Source organism: Podospora pseudocomata, assembly GCF_035222375.1.
Source record: "Podospora pseudocomata strain CBS 415.72m chromosome 1 map unlocalized CBS415.72m_1.2, whole genome shotgun sequence".
NCBI classification, from domain to species: Eukaryota; Fungi; Ascomycota; class Sordariomycetes; order Sordariales; family Podosporaceae; genus Podospora; species Podospora pseudocomata.
The window spans coordinates 1,034,749-1,051,959 of record NW_026946364.1 but is presented as its reverse complement, the minus strand read 5'-3'; the positions used below and the strand labels follow the sequence as shown (position 1 = coordinate 1,051,959).

Below are 17,211 nucleotides of genomic sequence, written 5' to 3'. Positions count from 1 at the left end.
CATCGACCAATGTTGCTGAAAACAGACAGGTGCTGTGATGGCTGGGGAGGGATGGATGGAGGGGAGGGTTGTTCCATTCCTTCTAGAAGGTTTTGGTGGGCAGTGATGGCGGATTTGGTTTGGTATAGGTGAGAGCATTGATAGAGGAGCACAGCGGTGGTATGCTGTTTTTGTCAAAGCCAGGCTGGCCATTACACTTGAAATCGTTTATCCTACTCCAGAACAAAAATCTTTGAAACCTTATACCTTTACTTTATTTTGATTTTCAAAAGAGGAGATGGAAGTCGAGGGTTGGTGTAAGTGAGATTAAGAAACCGTTTGGTGGGGCTGAAATTACGTACAACAATACCGCCGCCAAGGACGGGAAAGCGGGTATGGGGGCGCGCGCCTGGTGGAGAAGAGAAAGGAAACATTTCAGTTCCCGGCTGGGGGATACGGTACGTAATGCCAAGGTTGGCGTCATCGTGGGTTCTAAAATTGATCAGAAAAGAAAGACAAGGTCCCTGTTTTGGCGTGGATGGAAAGGGAATGGGATTTCGGAGATTGTCGATGTTGGGGAGATCTGAGACTAAAGATGTGGGTTTGAGAGTTGAGGAATCTGAACTAGCTGTTGGAGGGGTTCATGACAGTGGTTCGCCGCCTTGCACAGTACTGCCAGTGCCGACGAGGCGAGGATGGCCAATAAAACATAGTTTTGTGACATGATAAACAGATATAGTATGAGACATAATCGTTGGTTGGTTTTGAGGTCAACAATGTTTCAAATTGTGGACAACACGTGCAGACATGGCACATTCGGCAACAAGGCGCAGTTGGACTTGATCAACCCCTGTCACCCCTCACTCACAGCCTCAACACCACCTCAACGACACCACCTCAACGACACCACCTCAACGCCGCCACCATTATCTTAGCCAGGCACCGCGTTGCTGCTGCTGTGCGACCCTTCAATTTTCATAAGCCCCTCACATCTTACGATAATATCTCACATTGCATACATCACCACACCACCTTGCCAAATATGAGCCTCTTTCAGTATCTCATACCGGACCGGAACAACACACCACTCATAGTAGCTCTCACAGCCTCCATCACCACCATCACTCTCGTCATCCTCGACAAAAATCTTATATCCTCCCTACCTAAACTCCTTGCTCCCCTCTCAAAACCGTCCTCCCAACCCTCCCCGAAGACGAACTCAAAACCTAGAATACAAACCCGACACCTTCCCCGGCGCCCGTGATGTCGAGACTCCCGCAAGCTCCCCTTCCTCCCCACCTTCCCTGACCAAAAATACTAACCCCCCTTCCACCCCTTCCCAGTATGGCTCCATCCGCATCTACGAATTCGGCCCCGTCACCGGCCCCAAAGTTCTCTTCATCCACGGCATTCAACCCCTGCACAACCCTTCTCGAAACTCGCCCTCTCCCCTCCAACCACCCCTCCCACCCATGCCGGGTAATGCTCTTGACCTCTTCGGCAGGGGCTTCTCCGACAACCCGGCCGACCTCTCCCCACGACGCTAGGCTGTACATCTCCCAAATCCTCATCGCCCTGGCCTCTTCTCCCATATCCTGACCGGAAGCGAAACGCCTTCAAGCTGGTGGGGTACTCCCTCGGCGGGGGCATCGCCACCCACTTTGCGGTTTCGTTCCCTGATTTGGTGAGGGATCTGGTGCTGCTTGCCCCCGGCGGGGATGATTCGCCCGCATCGTTTGGGACGTTGACGAGAAAGGTTTTCACTAGTGGCGTTGTGCCGAGGGGGTTGCTGCATTTGGCTACGAGGAGGAGGTTACAGGAGGCCGATTCGGTCGAGCACGAAACGGGGAAGGTGACGGCCAGGTTGCAGGAGCGGCAGGATCCTGCGTCGAGGCTGGTGGAGGCGGAGACGGCGGATGATGTTGGGGCTGATGGGGAGCCGAGGACGGGGTTGGAGAGGAGGGTGTTGAGGCAGGTGCAGCAGCAGTTGGTGGTTCACGAGGGGTTTGTGGATGCTTTTATGGGTTGTTTGAAGGATGGGCCGTTGATGGGGCAGGAGGGGGCTTATAAGAGATTGGCTTTGAGGGGGGGGGATGAGGGGAAGACGACGGCGATCATACTGGGAGAGGAGGACGAGCTGGTCAATCCGGGGAGTATGAGGAGGATTTGAAGCCGTTGTTGGAAGGGGGAATGTGGTTTGGGAGGTGGTGAAGGGGGGGCATGATTTTCCTATGACTTGGGCGGAGGAGGTGCTGGGGTCGTTTATAAAGTTTGGGGTGGAATGATGATGATGGCGGAGGGTGGTGGTGTTTATAATGCTGGGAATCGGGTGTTTTAACGTTTGTTGACTGTACGACGCTAGCGGCACCGGCCACCATCTTGCCGCCACGGACTGTAGAGAACTTCAGGCTGGGCGCTGACTGGCTCAATGAGTACATCGGAAAGTCGAAATCTCTGCCCGTTGGGAGAAAAACCCCATATCGCCACGGTGAGGATTGGCAATCTGCCTCCTGACTGAAGTAACACCTACCTACTAATACTGGTAACTGTGGTGGTTCCATGAGTGAGCTGCTCGTCCTCGTTAATTTTAACATCGCGTGTCCTCAACAGCCCCAATGAAATCCTCTGACCAGAACTCAACAACAACATCACCATATGTCTCGCCCACAACCCCCAGTTTCTCCAGGTCCCCTGATTGTGTCCTCCTTGGTAAATTATACACCCGGGTAGGTCTAAGGTGTAATCTGGTGTGTTTTTTTGAGCCTGGGGTGCTACACTTGGAAGAAAAAGAATCCAGCAATCACCAAGCCTGCTGGTAAGGAGAGAGGGATGGCGTGAGTATGTTTTGGAACCATGAAACGCAACGGTGTTAGTCGGATTGATCAAAAGCAGTCCATAGAAAGATGTAGATGTAATCTTTCAGAAAACGCGGTTGTCTTGTGAAAGATAGCATTTCTATTCAAGTGTCAGATCTGATTTCTAGAGGCCGACAAATTTGACACTTGAAGAAGAAGAATAGTGCATGAGAGGATCAACGTTGCAGGTCGCCTGGAAGAAAAAAAAAAAAAATACTAGATATATACTTGGAATAGTGCGGTGTCATGACAAAATTTGACTCACTTTTACAAGAGGCACCTTTCAGACCCATCACACAGCATGTGCAAACTTCACACAAAGCTCCCCAAACAACACAAACATTGATTCAAAGACCTGCTGCTATGACACCTCTATGACAAACAAATACTTACCATCTCACACCGAATCCATATACCCACCCTCCTCCCCAGCATCAAACAAAAACTAGGAAACTAGAACAAAGGGGTTATTGTTACAAAACCCGTATATAAACCAACGAAACACAACAAACCACCTCCCTCCCCCTCCCCACAATCAATCCCAAGACTCAAATCTGTAAAAATAATCCTCATCCAACCCCTCCCGACTTAGGCACCACCCCGCCCCCAGGAACCGGCCCGGCATACATCTGCTCCAACCTCACATTCAACAGCCTAATCTTCCAACCCGTACTCGCTCACCAACGTCCCTGCCAGCTTGTTCGTCTCGGCCGTGATCGGCGTCTGATTCAACAACATGAGCGTCCCGTCCACTCCGACGCCAAACTGTGGTTCCAGCGGGAACAGCGTCAGGATCGGCTGTTCTTTTGGACCCCCGTTCGAGGTGGCGGCCACGGCGCTTGTGCTGTTCGCGACGCTTCCCTGGCCTGCTGCCGCCGGGTATGTCCTCCCACGAAGCTGTAAATCGTAATCTGGTCGTGGGTTTGTGGACTTGCGCGCCATGACGGGAGGCAGTCGAGTTGGCAGCCGGGCTATCCGCGGCATCAGGATCTGCCACCGGCTCTGTTTCATTCGAGCGGAAACATTCGACACGACAGAGCTGATGGTGCTCGAATCAATCTTTCCGTCAGAGCCTCGAGGCCGGGATCGTATGCAAGACGCTCAGGAAAGCCGGCATAGTGAAGGTATGGTTGTGAGAGAGTTTGGCATACCGCCAGGGCTGATAAACCTTCTCTTCTGGTAGCTGTTTCTCTCGAGTGGGCGTTGTTGTTGCGGGACATGGGCTTGGTAAAACCACGAGCCCTGCAGCAGACACCGGATACGCTGCTCCTGACAAACGACAGCGCTCGTGTTTGAGCTGCCTCGCGGACCTGGAAGAGATGCGTGCCCCATTGGTCTTCAAACGATAGCTCCAACAGCTCCATCTGCAACTCCCTCAACCGACCAGCATCGTACTCTTGCAAGTCATCCTCCACCTCCAGCACGTCCTTGTTTCTGTAGCCTGGCCGACAACTTGCTCAATGAGAATCTCACTAGCTCGGCCACCTTGTCAAAGTCCTCCCTCTGCGCCCCCGTAGCCCCACATACCACGAAAGAAAGCATGCAGCCCTTCATGTGAAGCCTCGACCACTGAAGCAGCAGCGGCTTCGAACAGCCTGTCGTTGTTCTTCCCCATCATTCAGAGCCATGATAACCCCCGGGATATCCCTCCCAAGTCAGACTTTGTCCACCTCAAAGTGATCATACAAGATCATCGTCACGGCCAAACTCGCCCTCGCAACCGGACACCGTTCATTCAGCGGGTGCGTCGACTGCTCCAGCAACAACTTTGAAACCCATCCTCGTTCTTCCTCACGCAATCCGTCAAATCCATTGCCCAAAACCCCCGCCGTCTCGAACTCGGCCGCCGGGCTCTCCGTCTCAAACCCCAACCTCTCCCACTTCTCCGGGTTGTGCTTCCTGCTCGTCTTTCTCGTAGTGGTAGTGGTAGTCACCGTCCCCGACTGCCCAGCTGTCCCTCCCCTGCTGCGGCGGAATCGGCACCACCACACCCCCCCAACCCCATTAACATGCCTCCGATCCGGCGCACTCGCCAAATGCAACCCCTTCAACGCCCGCCTGTGCTCCGGCCTCTCAAGATCAACCCTCACCTCCTCCACTTCCTCAGCAAAACCTTTGTCAGCCCCTGAAACTCCAACAGCGGGTGCGCCGTCTTGCAAACTCGAGCTCTGCAACAAATTATACACCGCCTTGTCGGCCCCAAATCCTGCAACCTCTTGATAAACTTACTCCAATCCTCCCCCCTCCCCCTCCTCCCGCCGCCGTTCCCCTTTTGCCCCCCGGCAGCCACCGTCCCACTAGCAACATCATTAACCACCGCATCCCTAACAAGCGCATTAATCAACCCCAAAGCATTCGCACAAAGCGCGTGATCCGCACTCTGCAACTGCTGAATCACCAGCTCGAAGAACTGTGGATAAACCGCCACGGCCGGCTTCAACGCCCGGAACCCAAACAAACGTCCCCGGCACAACCCCTTTTGCCCCCTGTCCAGGTTGATGCCCCACCACTCCCCACCAGTATACTCATCGCCCCTCGCAGGATATTCACCAACGGGTTCGTCACCACCAACTCCACAGCCCTCTCCACCAGCTCCCCCGCCCCGGCACCCTCGAATATATCCCAGCCCATGTCTGCCTCCAACAGGCGGGAGAGAGCCTGGAGGGAGTAAGCGAGGGTGTTGCCCCCCCGTTGTCATGATCGGTCGGCGGAGGATGACCCGACCACCAGAGGATATAAACACGTCGGCAAAGGCCGGGTCGTTGATGCTGGATTGGAGCTTGAAGACGGCCATTTGCGGGCGGCGTCCTCGTCCGAGGCATGAGTAAGGCGGGAGAGGAGCGCAGGGGATGTCTGCTTGGTCCATGATGGGCGGTGGATTCCCCTTCTTCTTTAGTATCGTGATGGATGTAAATTTATGGGGCTCCGGAGTTTTCTTCTTTATTATTTTTAAAAAAAAGAAAACCAGAATCGTCGTCGTCGGGGTGGTGGTGGTGGTTATAGCCGTCGACTAATACCGACTTCTGTCTCGCTCGCTCTTGATCAGGTCGTTGCTTTTCGCGTTACTGCCTGCCGGACAGTTTTGTACGTAGTGGTATCTTGTTCCCACGTCGTCGTGTCAAGACATCGCTGGTTTGTTTGTTTGTTTGTTCTACTCGTCACTTCAATCTTCGAAACAGGTTGTTGTTCGCTAAATTGACGAAAGAAAAACAAAAAAAAGTGAACAAGAGCAAATTGTCGAGTTGTATTGTTCCCCACGAATGTCTGGCGCGCGCACCCCAGCTTCCGTGACGGCCTGAGCCACTGACGCACAGACCCCACCCACTCCAAGAAACGGAATTGGCCAATTCAACACCTGTCAAAATCTTAGTCGGGTTCACCCTAATAATTTCGGCCGGCAGCGCAAAAAGGAGCTACCTCGCTACAAGACATTCTTCCAGAACATCACAAAAAAAAAAGGCAGGTCTCCCCATCGATTTAATATCACATATCCTCCAATATTCATAAAAGTACTTTTCTATTTCAACAGCACTGATAAAACTACCAGTAACAAAAAACAGGTATCATAAAACCACCACTACCACCATCAATCAATCACGCAATTAATAGCAACAATGCCATGACTATGACACAAACAATAAACAGTAGAAACAAAAAATAAAACCCCAATCCAGGACTAACAGTTAGTTATTAACCCCAACCCTCCTCCTTCGCCCTCAGACCTATATATGAATGCCATTTCCACCCAAAAAACCCTAATCAATTACCCCTTGCCCCTTGCCCTTGTCCTTCTTACTCCTTCCCATGAAAAACTTGCGACGAACACTGCGATCAGCCATCTAGTCATGACCCCGAAGAGCCCGGCACCTTCAGGTCCTTTTTGCTCAGAAAACTCTTCCTGATCCCCGACGTAGACTTGGGGCTGCCTGGTGACCCTTCTCCTCAGTCGGAACGAATGAGCCCTGATCCAGACAGACCCAGAACCAACCGACAGCTGCTTCTCCTGACCAGAGTTGGTCTCATCCACAAAGCAGAGTCTTCGTTAAGCGGGTCGTCGCTACCGAAGGTGTGGTGCCTTGGCTCTACCTGAATCTGAGCGTCTGGAGTGCACTGAATCTTGAACGTCCCTATCGAACTTGATCGTGCCACTAGACGACTTGCGATGCTTGGTTTTGCCGACCTGCTTGGTCTTGCTGTCCTTGGTCTGCGTGATGATGACGTAGACTAATATCCGCCCATCTTATGTTTCTGCGAAACCATTACCAGCCGCGCAAGCCGCAAAATATCTGCGGCAAATGGCACCGCACCCAGCCATGCCAACCCACACCCCTGGTTCTTGCATTTGGCCAAGAGACCGCCAAGACCAAGGCAGTCTTGTCACCAGGAGGCTTGCAGCCTCTGATAGCCCTGTTAATCGCCTGATCTTCAGTCCGTCGCCGGGCCCCTGAGTCAGCCATTGGAAAGATGATGGAAATGCCTATCGAGCCGACAGACCCTTCATCATCCCCTTCCTGCCCGCAGCACTGCGAACCAAGAAAGAGGCACCCAAACACCATGGCCCACAGCGGCACCGCCCCTGAGAGCACACACCAGCACCTGCCCGGCACCCAGAGAAGCCACCAAGGAGGTCAGCCCCGTCTGTCCTGCGACGGAAGTTCATGAAGAGACGGTCGGTGCCCGGACTTCCGTCCAGGCAAGTGAACCGCCGGCCCCCGAATGGCCTGAGCTGCCTGCCACGTCAGCAGCCGAGGAGTCAGGCTTCTGTCAGCGAAACCTGAATCCCAAACAACAGTCGCCCTGAACCTGGCCGCCGTTCCTCGAGGACTGGAATCGTAGCTGAACCCTCCACCTCGACTCGAAGGCCTCGACCGGCCCTGGGTTCGGAACACTCCACGCTGAGCCCAAACTCGCAACAAGTGGCCTGCCTGCCAGTCGAAGTCGGCAGATGGGCAAGGCCCACATCTAATCTCGGAGACATCACTCCTACTGACACCCGCCAGGGTCGAGCATCATCTCAATCGAACATACTGAGGGCCGACCCGGATGGAACACATCGCTCCATCATCATCCCTTCAGCCTGAGCACCGCTGGGGTTGTTCTGAGGCCAAGTTAGCCGAAAGTCCAATCACGAATCGACCGCAGCACCCTCACTGCCACTGCCTGAGCATCAAGAGCATCAAGTAAGACGGGCACCTTGCCCTCCCCAAGGTCCGTCTCCTATCACCTTGGATGGTCAACCTCCCTGGAGAACCTGAAACCAATACTTCATCTTGAAGCAGTCGCCAATCTCAGTCGCCCTTGACCCCTTTGAACCGAAGAGGCATACGAAGGAAGGCCATGTCGCCCACAAAGACCTCGATGGGTCTGACTCTCAGCAAATCGGCTCCATGAGCTTGAACATGATAAGACCCAGACTCTTCTGAGCAGCCCCTGCAAGGCAGACCTTGGGGGCTCCCCTTCACTACGCGATCCCCGGAGGAGAACAATGTCGCCGAGAGAGTACTGGGGTCTTATGAGAGGCGTCGCTGGCTCTCTCAAGGTCAGCCGAGAACTTGCCGGCCCGGCAGAGCGAGAACATCCGCCGCATCTATGCCACGGACCTTTCCTTCTTCCCTCAATTGCCGCCTTTCCTCCTCAGCCTTCCTGACCCAAATGCCGATATAAGGACAGCCATGACAGCAAGTAAGTGGCGCCCTGCGCCCCTTGCTGTGATGACGCAGGCCATCCTCGTGCCTCGTCGCATCAGCCACCGCCAAGCTCACCCCTGAACCATGCAGTCACCGGAGACCTCGTCAAGTGGCCCTGCCCACGCCCTCAGAGTCCATGACCCCAAGCTGGAGGCCGCCGAGCAATGAATGCAGAGAACCCCGCCCAGTCGACAAGCCGTTCTGAACGACGCAATCATCCTATCACTTAATCACACGCACGGGTCAGACTGCCAAGAGCCCCGATGATTACGAAGGTTCCTATACGCTTGAAGTGAAGGAAACACCAATGGTTACGCAGCCACTGCCAGTCAATCGAGATGGCCACCCATCTACTGAGCCCATCCGACATCACACCCCAGCCAAAGCAAAGACAAACAATCCCTGTCCCCTGCCATCAGTTCATGTCTCCAGCTTGACCCAGCTCTTGAATAGCCCGATTCCGGCAATGTCACACATCCTGACAAACGCTTCAGCTCTGGTCGCGATGAACCCCGAGCCACGCCCCAGCTGCGCGCCTGGCAGTATGGACCGCCTTCCATTCAATGAGTCGCGTAGGGGTTGAGCTGGGGTCGACCATGCCACCATCGCCCTTGCCTGCCTGAACGTGAAGCAAGATACCCCTGAAACAGACTCGAGCCGGCTCCAGGGCCCAAGACAGGAAGAAACCGATATCGGAAAACAAACCCCCTGCCCTCACACGTTGTTCCAATCTTGCCTCCGTGCCCCTCGACTTTCTAATGTTGTCCCGCCAACTCTTGTCCCTAAGTGGAAATCGCCGAAACCAAAGACGTCAAAATCTGTTTGTCATCGAGCAGCGACAATGATTGCAGCGAGTCCTGTCCATGGATGGCTGCCCCTCCCCGATGAACCCTGGTCTCAAGCAGAGCACCCGTCCTGTCCAAAAAGAGAAATGGAAACATAGATCAGGGCACACGGCGTTCCTTATACCCTGAGCACCGAAGAGCAACAAAGGAGAACACCGATTTATCTGATCAACAGGAGGACATCCGATGACTCGATGACATCATCGAAGAGCCGGATCTGCCCATAATAGGGAATGAAGGATGAAACCAAAACGTCCTCACCACCAAGAGGCCTGGCAGACGCACCGATGGGTCGGCCTCCAAGTGGTTAATACATCCACCCTCGACGTAAGCGACCCGGCAGCTGACCCTGAGACGCATCAAACCGCCGTCCCCATCAACATCCAAACCCTCGCTCTAATCATGGCCCTTCCGATCCTGACCCCAACCTCGGGGTCCACCCTTGCTCCTGAGCCATGGGTGTCACACGGCATCGCCAAAGTAGCCGGAAACATCCAGTCCGTACACGGGCTGTCATCCCCTCAGCACGCCCCACGTTCCATTCTGGCGGAACCCGCTGTCCAAGTGCTGCGGAATGGAAACCTGACGACAAGAATCGATGGAACGGTTCAGCGACTGGCTGGTGATGAACCTTAATCATGTTAAGTCAACCATCCATTTATTCGTTATCGGTTCTCGAGCGTCATATCGTCCCGAAATCTCAAGCACGCAGAGTGCGTCATTGCTTAATACCTGTATGGTACCACCACCGCCAAATGTTTCACCACTTGCACACGCTGCCAAATTTTATCAGCGCAAGTGCTGCATACCAGCCCATGTACCACACATGTCAAAGCAAAATTTCCGCAATTTCTGCTAATATCAAAGGTCATACCCAAAGAAATGGAATCTCAGCAATGTCTCGATTTGTCACCCGAATCGACTCATCGGCCACCTCAAACCTGCCCCAACCGGTCTCCCTCCAAATGTCTCAACCTCAACATTTAATCACCCATCAATGACCCTGCCATTTTCATTCTGGACCACCCCTGTCAAACCCCGACCTGCGTGTAGCTGCCCATTTAATGACCTTGTCAGCATCAAAGATCCGATGATGGCGACACCACCCGCCTGCGGTCCCCCAAGAAGCAGCCCGGCCGCATGCAACCTTGCAAGTCAGCTCCTAAAATGCCAACTCGCTGCCGCCAATGTTTTGTTTCCGGCCGGCGTCAAGCTGAATGCAGCGTCACGCCAGCTCGTCGACTCTTCTATCACCTTTGCTGGCGTCATCAGCGGCACTCCTGTTGCCCGATCCCGAGCAGCCTCGATAGCTCCTCAAGCCGCTTAAGCCCGGCGAAACCGCCGCCTGTCGTCTCGTGCACACGCTGCTCAGCAGCCACGCTTGGTGCTGGTCAATTGTCCAATGGCTTATGAAGAGCAATGTCGGCTGGCCTGTACGACATTCCGGAGTGTCTGCTGTCGCTGGCCGCCGCATATCGGTAAAACCGAAGCCCGTCAGTATATGGATCATGCCAGTTTAATCTGGAAATGCTGAAAGGCCACATGTAATGGACCAAGAACAAAGACCCAGCCAAGACGGGCCGGAACCCAGTTGGCCCCGACAAGAGGCCTAGAGATTGCCCAAGGAGGAGGAAACCATGGAAGGTTCGAAACCCGAGCAAATGTTACACAGCTTAAGCCAACCATGTCCTCAAACCGATGGAGTGAGCCGTCCAAAAGCCAAGTGGCCCTGGGCAAGCGACATCAAAGCAAATGCGCCCAGTAACCCTGGCCGGCGACTGCGGCAATTCTGGCCCTGGCCGGTCCCAGCCGCGCCATCGTGGGCTTGAGAGCGAATCGGGTCGGCACCCGAATCACGAACCTGACCGAGATGGCTCTTCCAGATCCCGAGCCCAGCCGAGGAGGTACTTGTTCATCGGCCCATTCCTGAGCCAGAGTAGCCGCCATCGGCCCACCCCAATGCTCTCACAGCCCTGTCCGCGCCCGACCGCCACCCATCAACAATCTCCGGAATCATACTGACACTCTCACACAAGCCCATCTCGGAGGCCCATCAGTGCTGCAGATCCCAATGGAAAATCTCTCGACTACGAAACCCACACGCAGTCATGGAAGAACACCATCAGCCCTGCCCTCCCCATCCGAATACCGAAACCCAGTCCGTTGAAGATCTAGCCATTGGAGAACAAGTCTCGAACAGCCACGACAGATGTCACCAGACCCAGCCGGCCCAGAATCCCCGTCATCTTGACCGTCGCAGCACGCGTCGGCCCCCCGCCCCATCACCTTATCAAACCCATCACGGACACCGCGCCCCTCCATCCGGAGCCGTTACCGGTCATTGCCGTCACGGCACACAGCCGTTCAGTGCCGTCCAAGTGCTGTGCGCCGCATCAAGAAGCCCTCAGACACCGCCATTCGCAATCATGAAAATGAATGCCAAAGGCGATAGTCGGTGATGGGCTACGTCCTACCCCGACCGGTTTCACACCCCACACATTGCCGCTGACCAAGTACGATCCAATCCGAGCCTGCGACGCGGAAGGCCGGGCCATAATTCCTCTCAAGGGATTCGAATACCGCTAGCCTAACATTTGGGCCGCACGATCTCGGTGGTTGTGGAGTGGAATGCCGAGGAATCCATAATTCATAACCGACCAAGCCCGACATGGACAACCTGCAGCCCGAAGAGAGTCAATTGTCGCCGGAGGCTCTTTCGTCAGACAAACAAAATAGTTGAACGGGATGCCCATGGTTCTGCCAGAGAACTGTAACAATTGCTCTGTCAGAGGCTGGGATCAAGTATCCAAACTCAGTTCCAGACAGACGGGACGATCATGGGAACCCCGTCTGTTTCCGGACCGAGCTTCGGCCAAGTATTTTCGCAGCTCTCACGTCACAACTCTGCTCCGGCACCCAGTCAAACCAATTAGAGACCCAACGCTGTACGAACAAGTGACATCGCCCAGGCTCCTGCCGGACCGCAACGCCAAACACCAAACTCTTGAATCGCACATTTCAGCCCCATCTGGTTCATCCATCCCCCCGAATCTATGAACCAAACACCCTGAACGATCCCCACCACCAATCCCAAAACCACACAATCACAACAAGAAAAAATAACCAACCCACAAAAAATGGCCAACTCCTCGCCCATCTCGGCACCGAACACGTCAACTGCCCTTCTACAAAATCGGCCCGCCGCCACGGCTTACTCGCTGCCCCCTGCCACGTCAAGCCCACTGCAGACGATCCCCGCCCAACCTCTGACCAGAACCCGGCCTCGACCCGAAGAACAGGGATGAACCCCTCCCCACCCAGAAACCACTTCGACGCCTCTCACGAGACATCTGCGAGATGCTACGCGAGATCGAGGAGCTCGTCGTCCAAGTAATGTCAAACAACGACCACCACCGGCAACGCCCGGCCCGCCTATGACCGGCCCGCCCGCGACGACCCCCAACAGCCAGGCACGCCCGGCCCCATCACGCTTGTTTGCTCCCCGCATCGACCTTATGCCGCAAGGCCGTAGAAACTCGAAAGCGAGGCCGGGCCTACACCTCATTCATCGCAAAAATCCCAAGCCCTGGTTTATGGTTTGCTTTGAGCACCGCCAGCGGCCAGCACGAGGCCACAGCTAAGTGAGCCCGACCAAGACGCCCAGCCCGGCTTCCATCTATTATGGCGATACCAGACCGGGCCTCCGGAGGCTTATGCCCACGCCGCAATGCCGCATAATAATCGTACTTGCTGCAGCTAATCATCTCAATTAGTCATGAAACTTCTTTCACGGAGCAGCGTTAGACTGTATTTGACTTGGGCCCTCGTTTTGTCAAGCAGGCCTTCGTTAAAGCCTGCGTACACATACATACACTTCCATGTAATATACAAGAAAGGTTACTTTGCGAAAGGCAACTGAGCAACTGATGAAGGAACTGAGCGACTGAAGAAGGTTCCAAAAAGAATTGCATGTTTTAATACTACCATACACATGACTGTAACGCGCTGTATGATGATGACCGTCTTGCTCTTCCTCCATAATGCACCCAAAAATACTGCTTATTCCAACCAAGAGACTCATGTATCTTGCCCTGTCCTGTTGGTCCCATCCAAAGTAGCAACATTAACTAATAAGATTTAGAGGATATATCTCGTGTGACCTGATGAACAACCTCTTGAACCCCTTCTTGTTTTGATCTTTGAACGCCCCACCATCATGAATTCCACTTACCCCTTCGACCCCTTCATCTCTTGGGATCAGCCTAGAGCCACCCTTGACTGGTGCAGGCAAGCATGCAGCAAGTTTATCACGTTCTGTAAAGCCACAATGTTAGCAGATGAACAGGTTCGTCAAATCCCAGGCAGCATCAACTTTACCAGCCTCATCCTCAAACACGATCGAAATATCATCATGCTCCCCGGGCAGCTCAGGTAAGTCCAAACACAAAAACGCTGCATCCGCCGCGTCCTGCGCTCCATCCATCCCAGCCTGCAGCACCTTTCGGCACGGGAACTTGGCATCCACAATCTTGAGCCCCGCCTTCCCCTGCTTTCCGAAAAGATTCAAACACATCTGTTCCCTTCAAGCTGAAGCCCATGCATTGTCCATGAGAAAATCCGAAAAGAAGGCAAGAATCTGCGTGATTCCTTCTTGCTGCACCACCTGAATCTGAGTAGCACTGGCCTCCCACTTTTGTGGATAGGCACCACCATTCGTCTGCGCGAGATGGCAAATGTTGCCGCAATCCCATCAAAAGCACCTTGAACCCAGTGATAGCCATCTCAAAGGTGTGCAGGTCTTCCATCTTGGAAACATGATGGTTCTGATGGTTGGCCTTTTTGCTTGATGGTATCCAGAGCCCTGGCCAGCCGTTGGGCCGATTCAGAGGAGACATTCGCCTCCGTCATCACGGCGAGCGTAATGTCCGCCTGCGGTTGACGGAAGATCATCATACAGCTCGATTCTGTACGTCAAGGCGCATCTTAAGCCTCCCGGCGCGACGTTAATCCGATCAGTCATCGTTCCGGCTCTTGAACTCAAAGATGACCCGCAGCTTATCAGACAACACACAGTGCGCAGCCTCCGGTCACCGCTGTCTGTGTCCTGGTTGATGACCCCTGACTTGTTCCAGCTGAGGCTGGAAAGTGCCGTTAGTCCTCCATCTTGAGAATCGCCAAACCTCTCCGAGATCCAAGCTCCCTTCAGCGGGAGACTCGTAGAATATCGACTCCTCCCGATGCAGTGCAGTCCCAAATAGTAGTGTATGCATCCGGACTCTTTCTTTTCGTCAGCAAAGACATGACCATGCCCCTTTAAAACGGCCATTCTCGAAACGCAGGGAAAGCGAGGGCTCGTTGTTGTCGCTGCGTAAGAACCAAACCGAATAGGGCGCTTCAGGGCTGTACAGCTGGTTGACGCCACTGAGAGTCTTCGTCCTTGGACCTGTGATGACTGCTATCCGAAACCTCTGTGGTATGTGTGCGAGGACCGGTTGCCGCGCCTTCTTTATGCAACCTCTCTCAAACATGGCAATCTCGCAGTTTGGAGCCGGCTCTTTCGGAAACTGTCTGGCCTGCGGGTCGTTATCGAAGTATTGAAAAAGACCGGAGGGTTGATCTTGAAGACATAAGCTTCGTCTTGCTTCGGGTACAGGTGGAATGTACTTTGTTACTGAACTCGTACATGCTTCGCAAGGTCTGGAAGGCTGGTTGAGAGCACTGTATCATAACAATAAAGCCTCGTGGCATGGCGACTTCCAAAGTGCAGCTGTCTGAACGCCAACGAACATCTTCCCATACCGGTCCGGTGCTCTTGTTGCCAGAGATCCGTAGCTGAACAGCTCCATTCTGGCTTTGCGGCCACAAACAGAATATCAGGCTGCGATTGGGGTCTGACAATCGATATGAAACATGGCAGATGAATGCGCCGCGCTTCTCGCCTCTTTCTCCTCTCCATCAAGAAGAGACTGACTTGGAACCGGCCAAAGCAGAATGCAGAGGGAGAGTCGCCCAGTGGTAGCGTTTCGGGATGCTCATGCTGTGAGCTGGCCAGCTGATTTTTGTGAGAGAGTCTGCTGGATGACCCCAAAGCATGGACTTGAGATCGCCTGGCAGCTGAGGATATTCCAACCAAATGGTTCGATCGAGGTTTGTGGTAGAAAGGGCTCTTCTGGCGGCAGGAAACCATTCCTTCATTGACACCGACGGCTTCCCGCGAGGCTCGACGCGTTATAGCACGCACGTCCTCCGCTTCCTGTCAACTGGACTACGCCCGCTGTTGACAACCCCAGGCATGATTTCCTCCAACAGCCAGTATCCCTTCGCCAAGTCGGTATAAGCCTGTTGTTTACAGATTTCATTCTTCATCTGAGATTCAGGGGTCGAGGGTCGGTCTCGAATGGCATTCTCAAGGGCCATTCTACCAGTCAAAACCACCAAAGAGACGCCCTGGCGAGTTCATTCGGCGTACAGGCGAGCAATGGTCGTACACTTTCTGCGTGTAACCGGAACAGTTCAAAGAGGTGACGAGTGCGCTCCACAAACGTGTTCATGGCATCGTCGGCTGCTGCCGACACAACATCTTGGAAGCTGGAGCCCCCATTAAGGAGTGACTGGCAACGCGTGATCACCCAATTTGCTTCCCTGCCTCGTTGCAAATGGATGATGGAAGCTCGAGGCTGCTGAGATTGCCGAGACTGCGGACACAGGACTATGCGCATGTTGTCTTGCTGCATGTTTTAGTCTCTCTGGCGAGTTTGTTTGTGGCATTGACGGTGTGTATGGCGGTGGGGCATGCTCTGGCGGTGGTGGCGGAATAGGAGATGGATGAGGTCGTTGTCTTTTGGCTGGAATTGGCGGTGGTGCTGGAGGTTGGAGGGTTTGGCGACGGCTGTGGTGGGAATCGGGGTGTTTGAATGGGCTCTGGTGACGCAGTCATGGCCGATCAGGCTCTGGTTCTGGTGGTGTAGGTGGTGCAGCCTCTGCTTCGTCCCACTTGGACTTGTCACCAGAAGCAGCTCTAACCCCTTGACAAACGCCTGTCCTTCGGCTTCCCGCATTTCAGCCTGCTGAATTTCTATGAATGACCTCCGCCTCTCGTCATGATCCACCGTGGGATTTGCCAGGAGGCCGAGCGGATGGGTTTCTCGAAGCAGACATATCTGAGTCGGGGAATCCGAGGTCGTAGGAGAAAACCTGTCTGGGTGCGTCGGAGAGGTGCTGGGTCAAACGTCCCCGGGCTTGGTTGAGCTTCTCGGATCGGCAATCTTGGACTGTTACCGAGATCGGTATGACGAGGAGGAATCGAGAAGGTGGCGGCCTTGCTCTGCGACGTTTCGAGATCTCGATGGTTGGTACTTCGCAGATGTCACCACCCTCGCCCATAACCTCAGGGGGGTGTTTCTGCAAATCTAAGAACCAATCCCCTTCTGTTAGGTTTGCATTTCTTGGGACTACCATTTTGGGATCGTATGGAAAGGGATTGTTGCGAGTTGTTGCTTCCGGTCCCCTGAACCTGAAGCGCATTGGGGTATCGCGAAATGCTCTTGGTGTCGAGTTTCGCGAGCATGGGAGGGGCCCGCATGGGTGACCTGTAATGTGTCGCCAGGACCATGGAAGAAGTCGTTGAGGTCACGAGAATCAGCGGCACCCTGTGACCCTTTCGGTCTCGATCTCGGTCGCGTCCAAAGAGCTTCCCCATGATTCGACCCTTTTGATCCCTTGCCATCATCCTGCAAAAGAAATGGCGGGGGTTCGTTCTCCATCATTGAGCTTGTACTGTTCGTTGTCCAGTCGTTGTTGCTGCTGCGTGTGGGCAGGAAATTGCCGGTCGTACTGGCAAGCTGG

General features: G+C 54.1%; 5 protein-coding genes across 5 annotated transcripts; 1 reads left to right on the top strand and 4 right to left on the bottom strand.

Moving 5' to 3' along the window:
- Positions 1-1,451: 1,451 nt before the first annotated feature.
- On the top strand, positions 1,452-2,149 carry QC762_0029340 (uncharacterized protein; the record flags this gene model as incomplete). Its single annotated transcript, XM_062883207.1, has 2 exons — positions 1,452-1,458; positions 1,527-2,149. The coding sequence occupies 2 exons, from the start codon at positions 1,452-1,454 to the stop codon at positions 2,147-2,149; spliced, it is 630 nt and encodes a 209-aa protein (XP_062747545.1).
- Positions 2,150-3,488: 1,339 nt separating this feature from the next.
- Positions 3,489-4,388, bottom strand: QC762_0029330 (uncharacterized protein; the record flags this gene model as incomplete). The annotated part of the gene is made up of 3 exons (XM_062883206.1): positions 3,489-3,893; positions 3,986-4,261; positions 4,308-4,388. 3 exons carry the CDS (start codon positions 4,386-4,388, stop codon positions 3,489-3,491), a joined length of 762 nt encoding a protein of 253 aa, XP_062747544.1.
- Positions 4,389-4,489: 101 nt separating this feature from the next.
- On the bottom strand, positions 4,490-5,700 carry QC762_0029320 (uncharacterized protein; the record flags this gene model as incomplete). Its single annotated transcript, XM_062883205.1, has 2 exons — positions 4,490-4,947; positions 5,064-5,700. 2 exons carry the CDS (start codon positions 5,698-5,700, stop codon positions 4,490-4,492), a joined length of 1,095 nt encoding a protein of 364 aa, XP_062747543.1.
- Positions 5,701-13,316: 7,616 nt separating this feature from the next.
- On the bottom strand, positions 13,317-13,939 carry QC762_0029310 (uncharacterized protein; the record flags this gene model as incomplete). Its single annotated transcript, XM_062883204.1, has 2 exons — positions 13,317-13,680; positions 13,744-13,939. The coding sequence occupies 2 exons, from the start codon at positions 13,937-13,939 to the stop codon at positions 13,490-13,492; spliced, it is 387 nt and encodes a 128-aa protein (XP_062747542.1). The 3' UTR covers positions 13,317-13,489.
- A 2,525-nt stretch (positions 13,940-16,464) lies between these two features.
- On the bottom strand, positions 16,465-16,824 carry QC762_0029300 (uncharacterized protein; the record flags this gene model as incomplete). The annotated part of the gene is made up of 1 exon (XM_062883203.1): positions 16,465-16,824. The coding sequence occupies one exon, from the start codon at positions 16,822-16,824 to the stop codon at positions 16,465-16,467; it is 360 nt and encodes a 119-aa protein (XP_062747541.1).
- Positions 16,825-17,211: the final 387 nt, after the last annotated feature.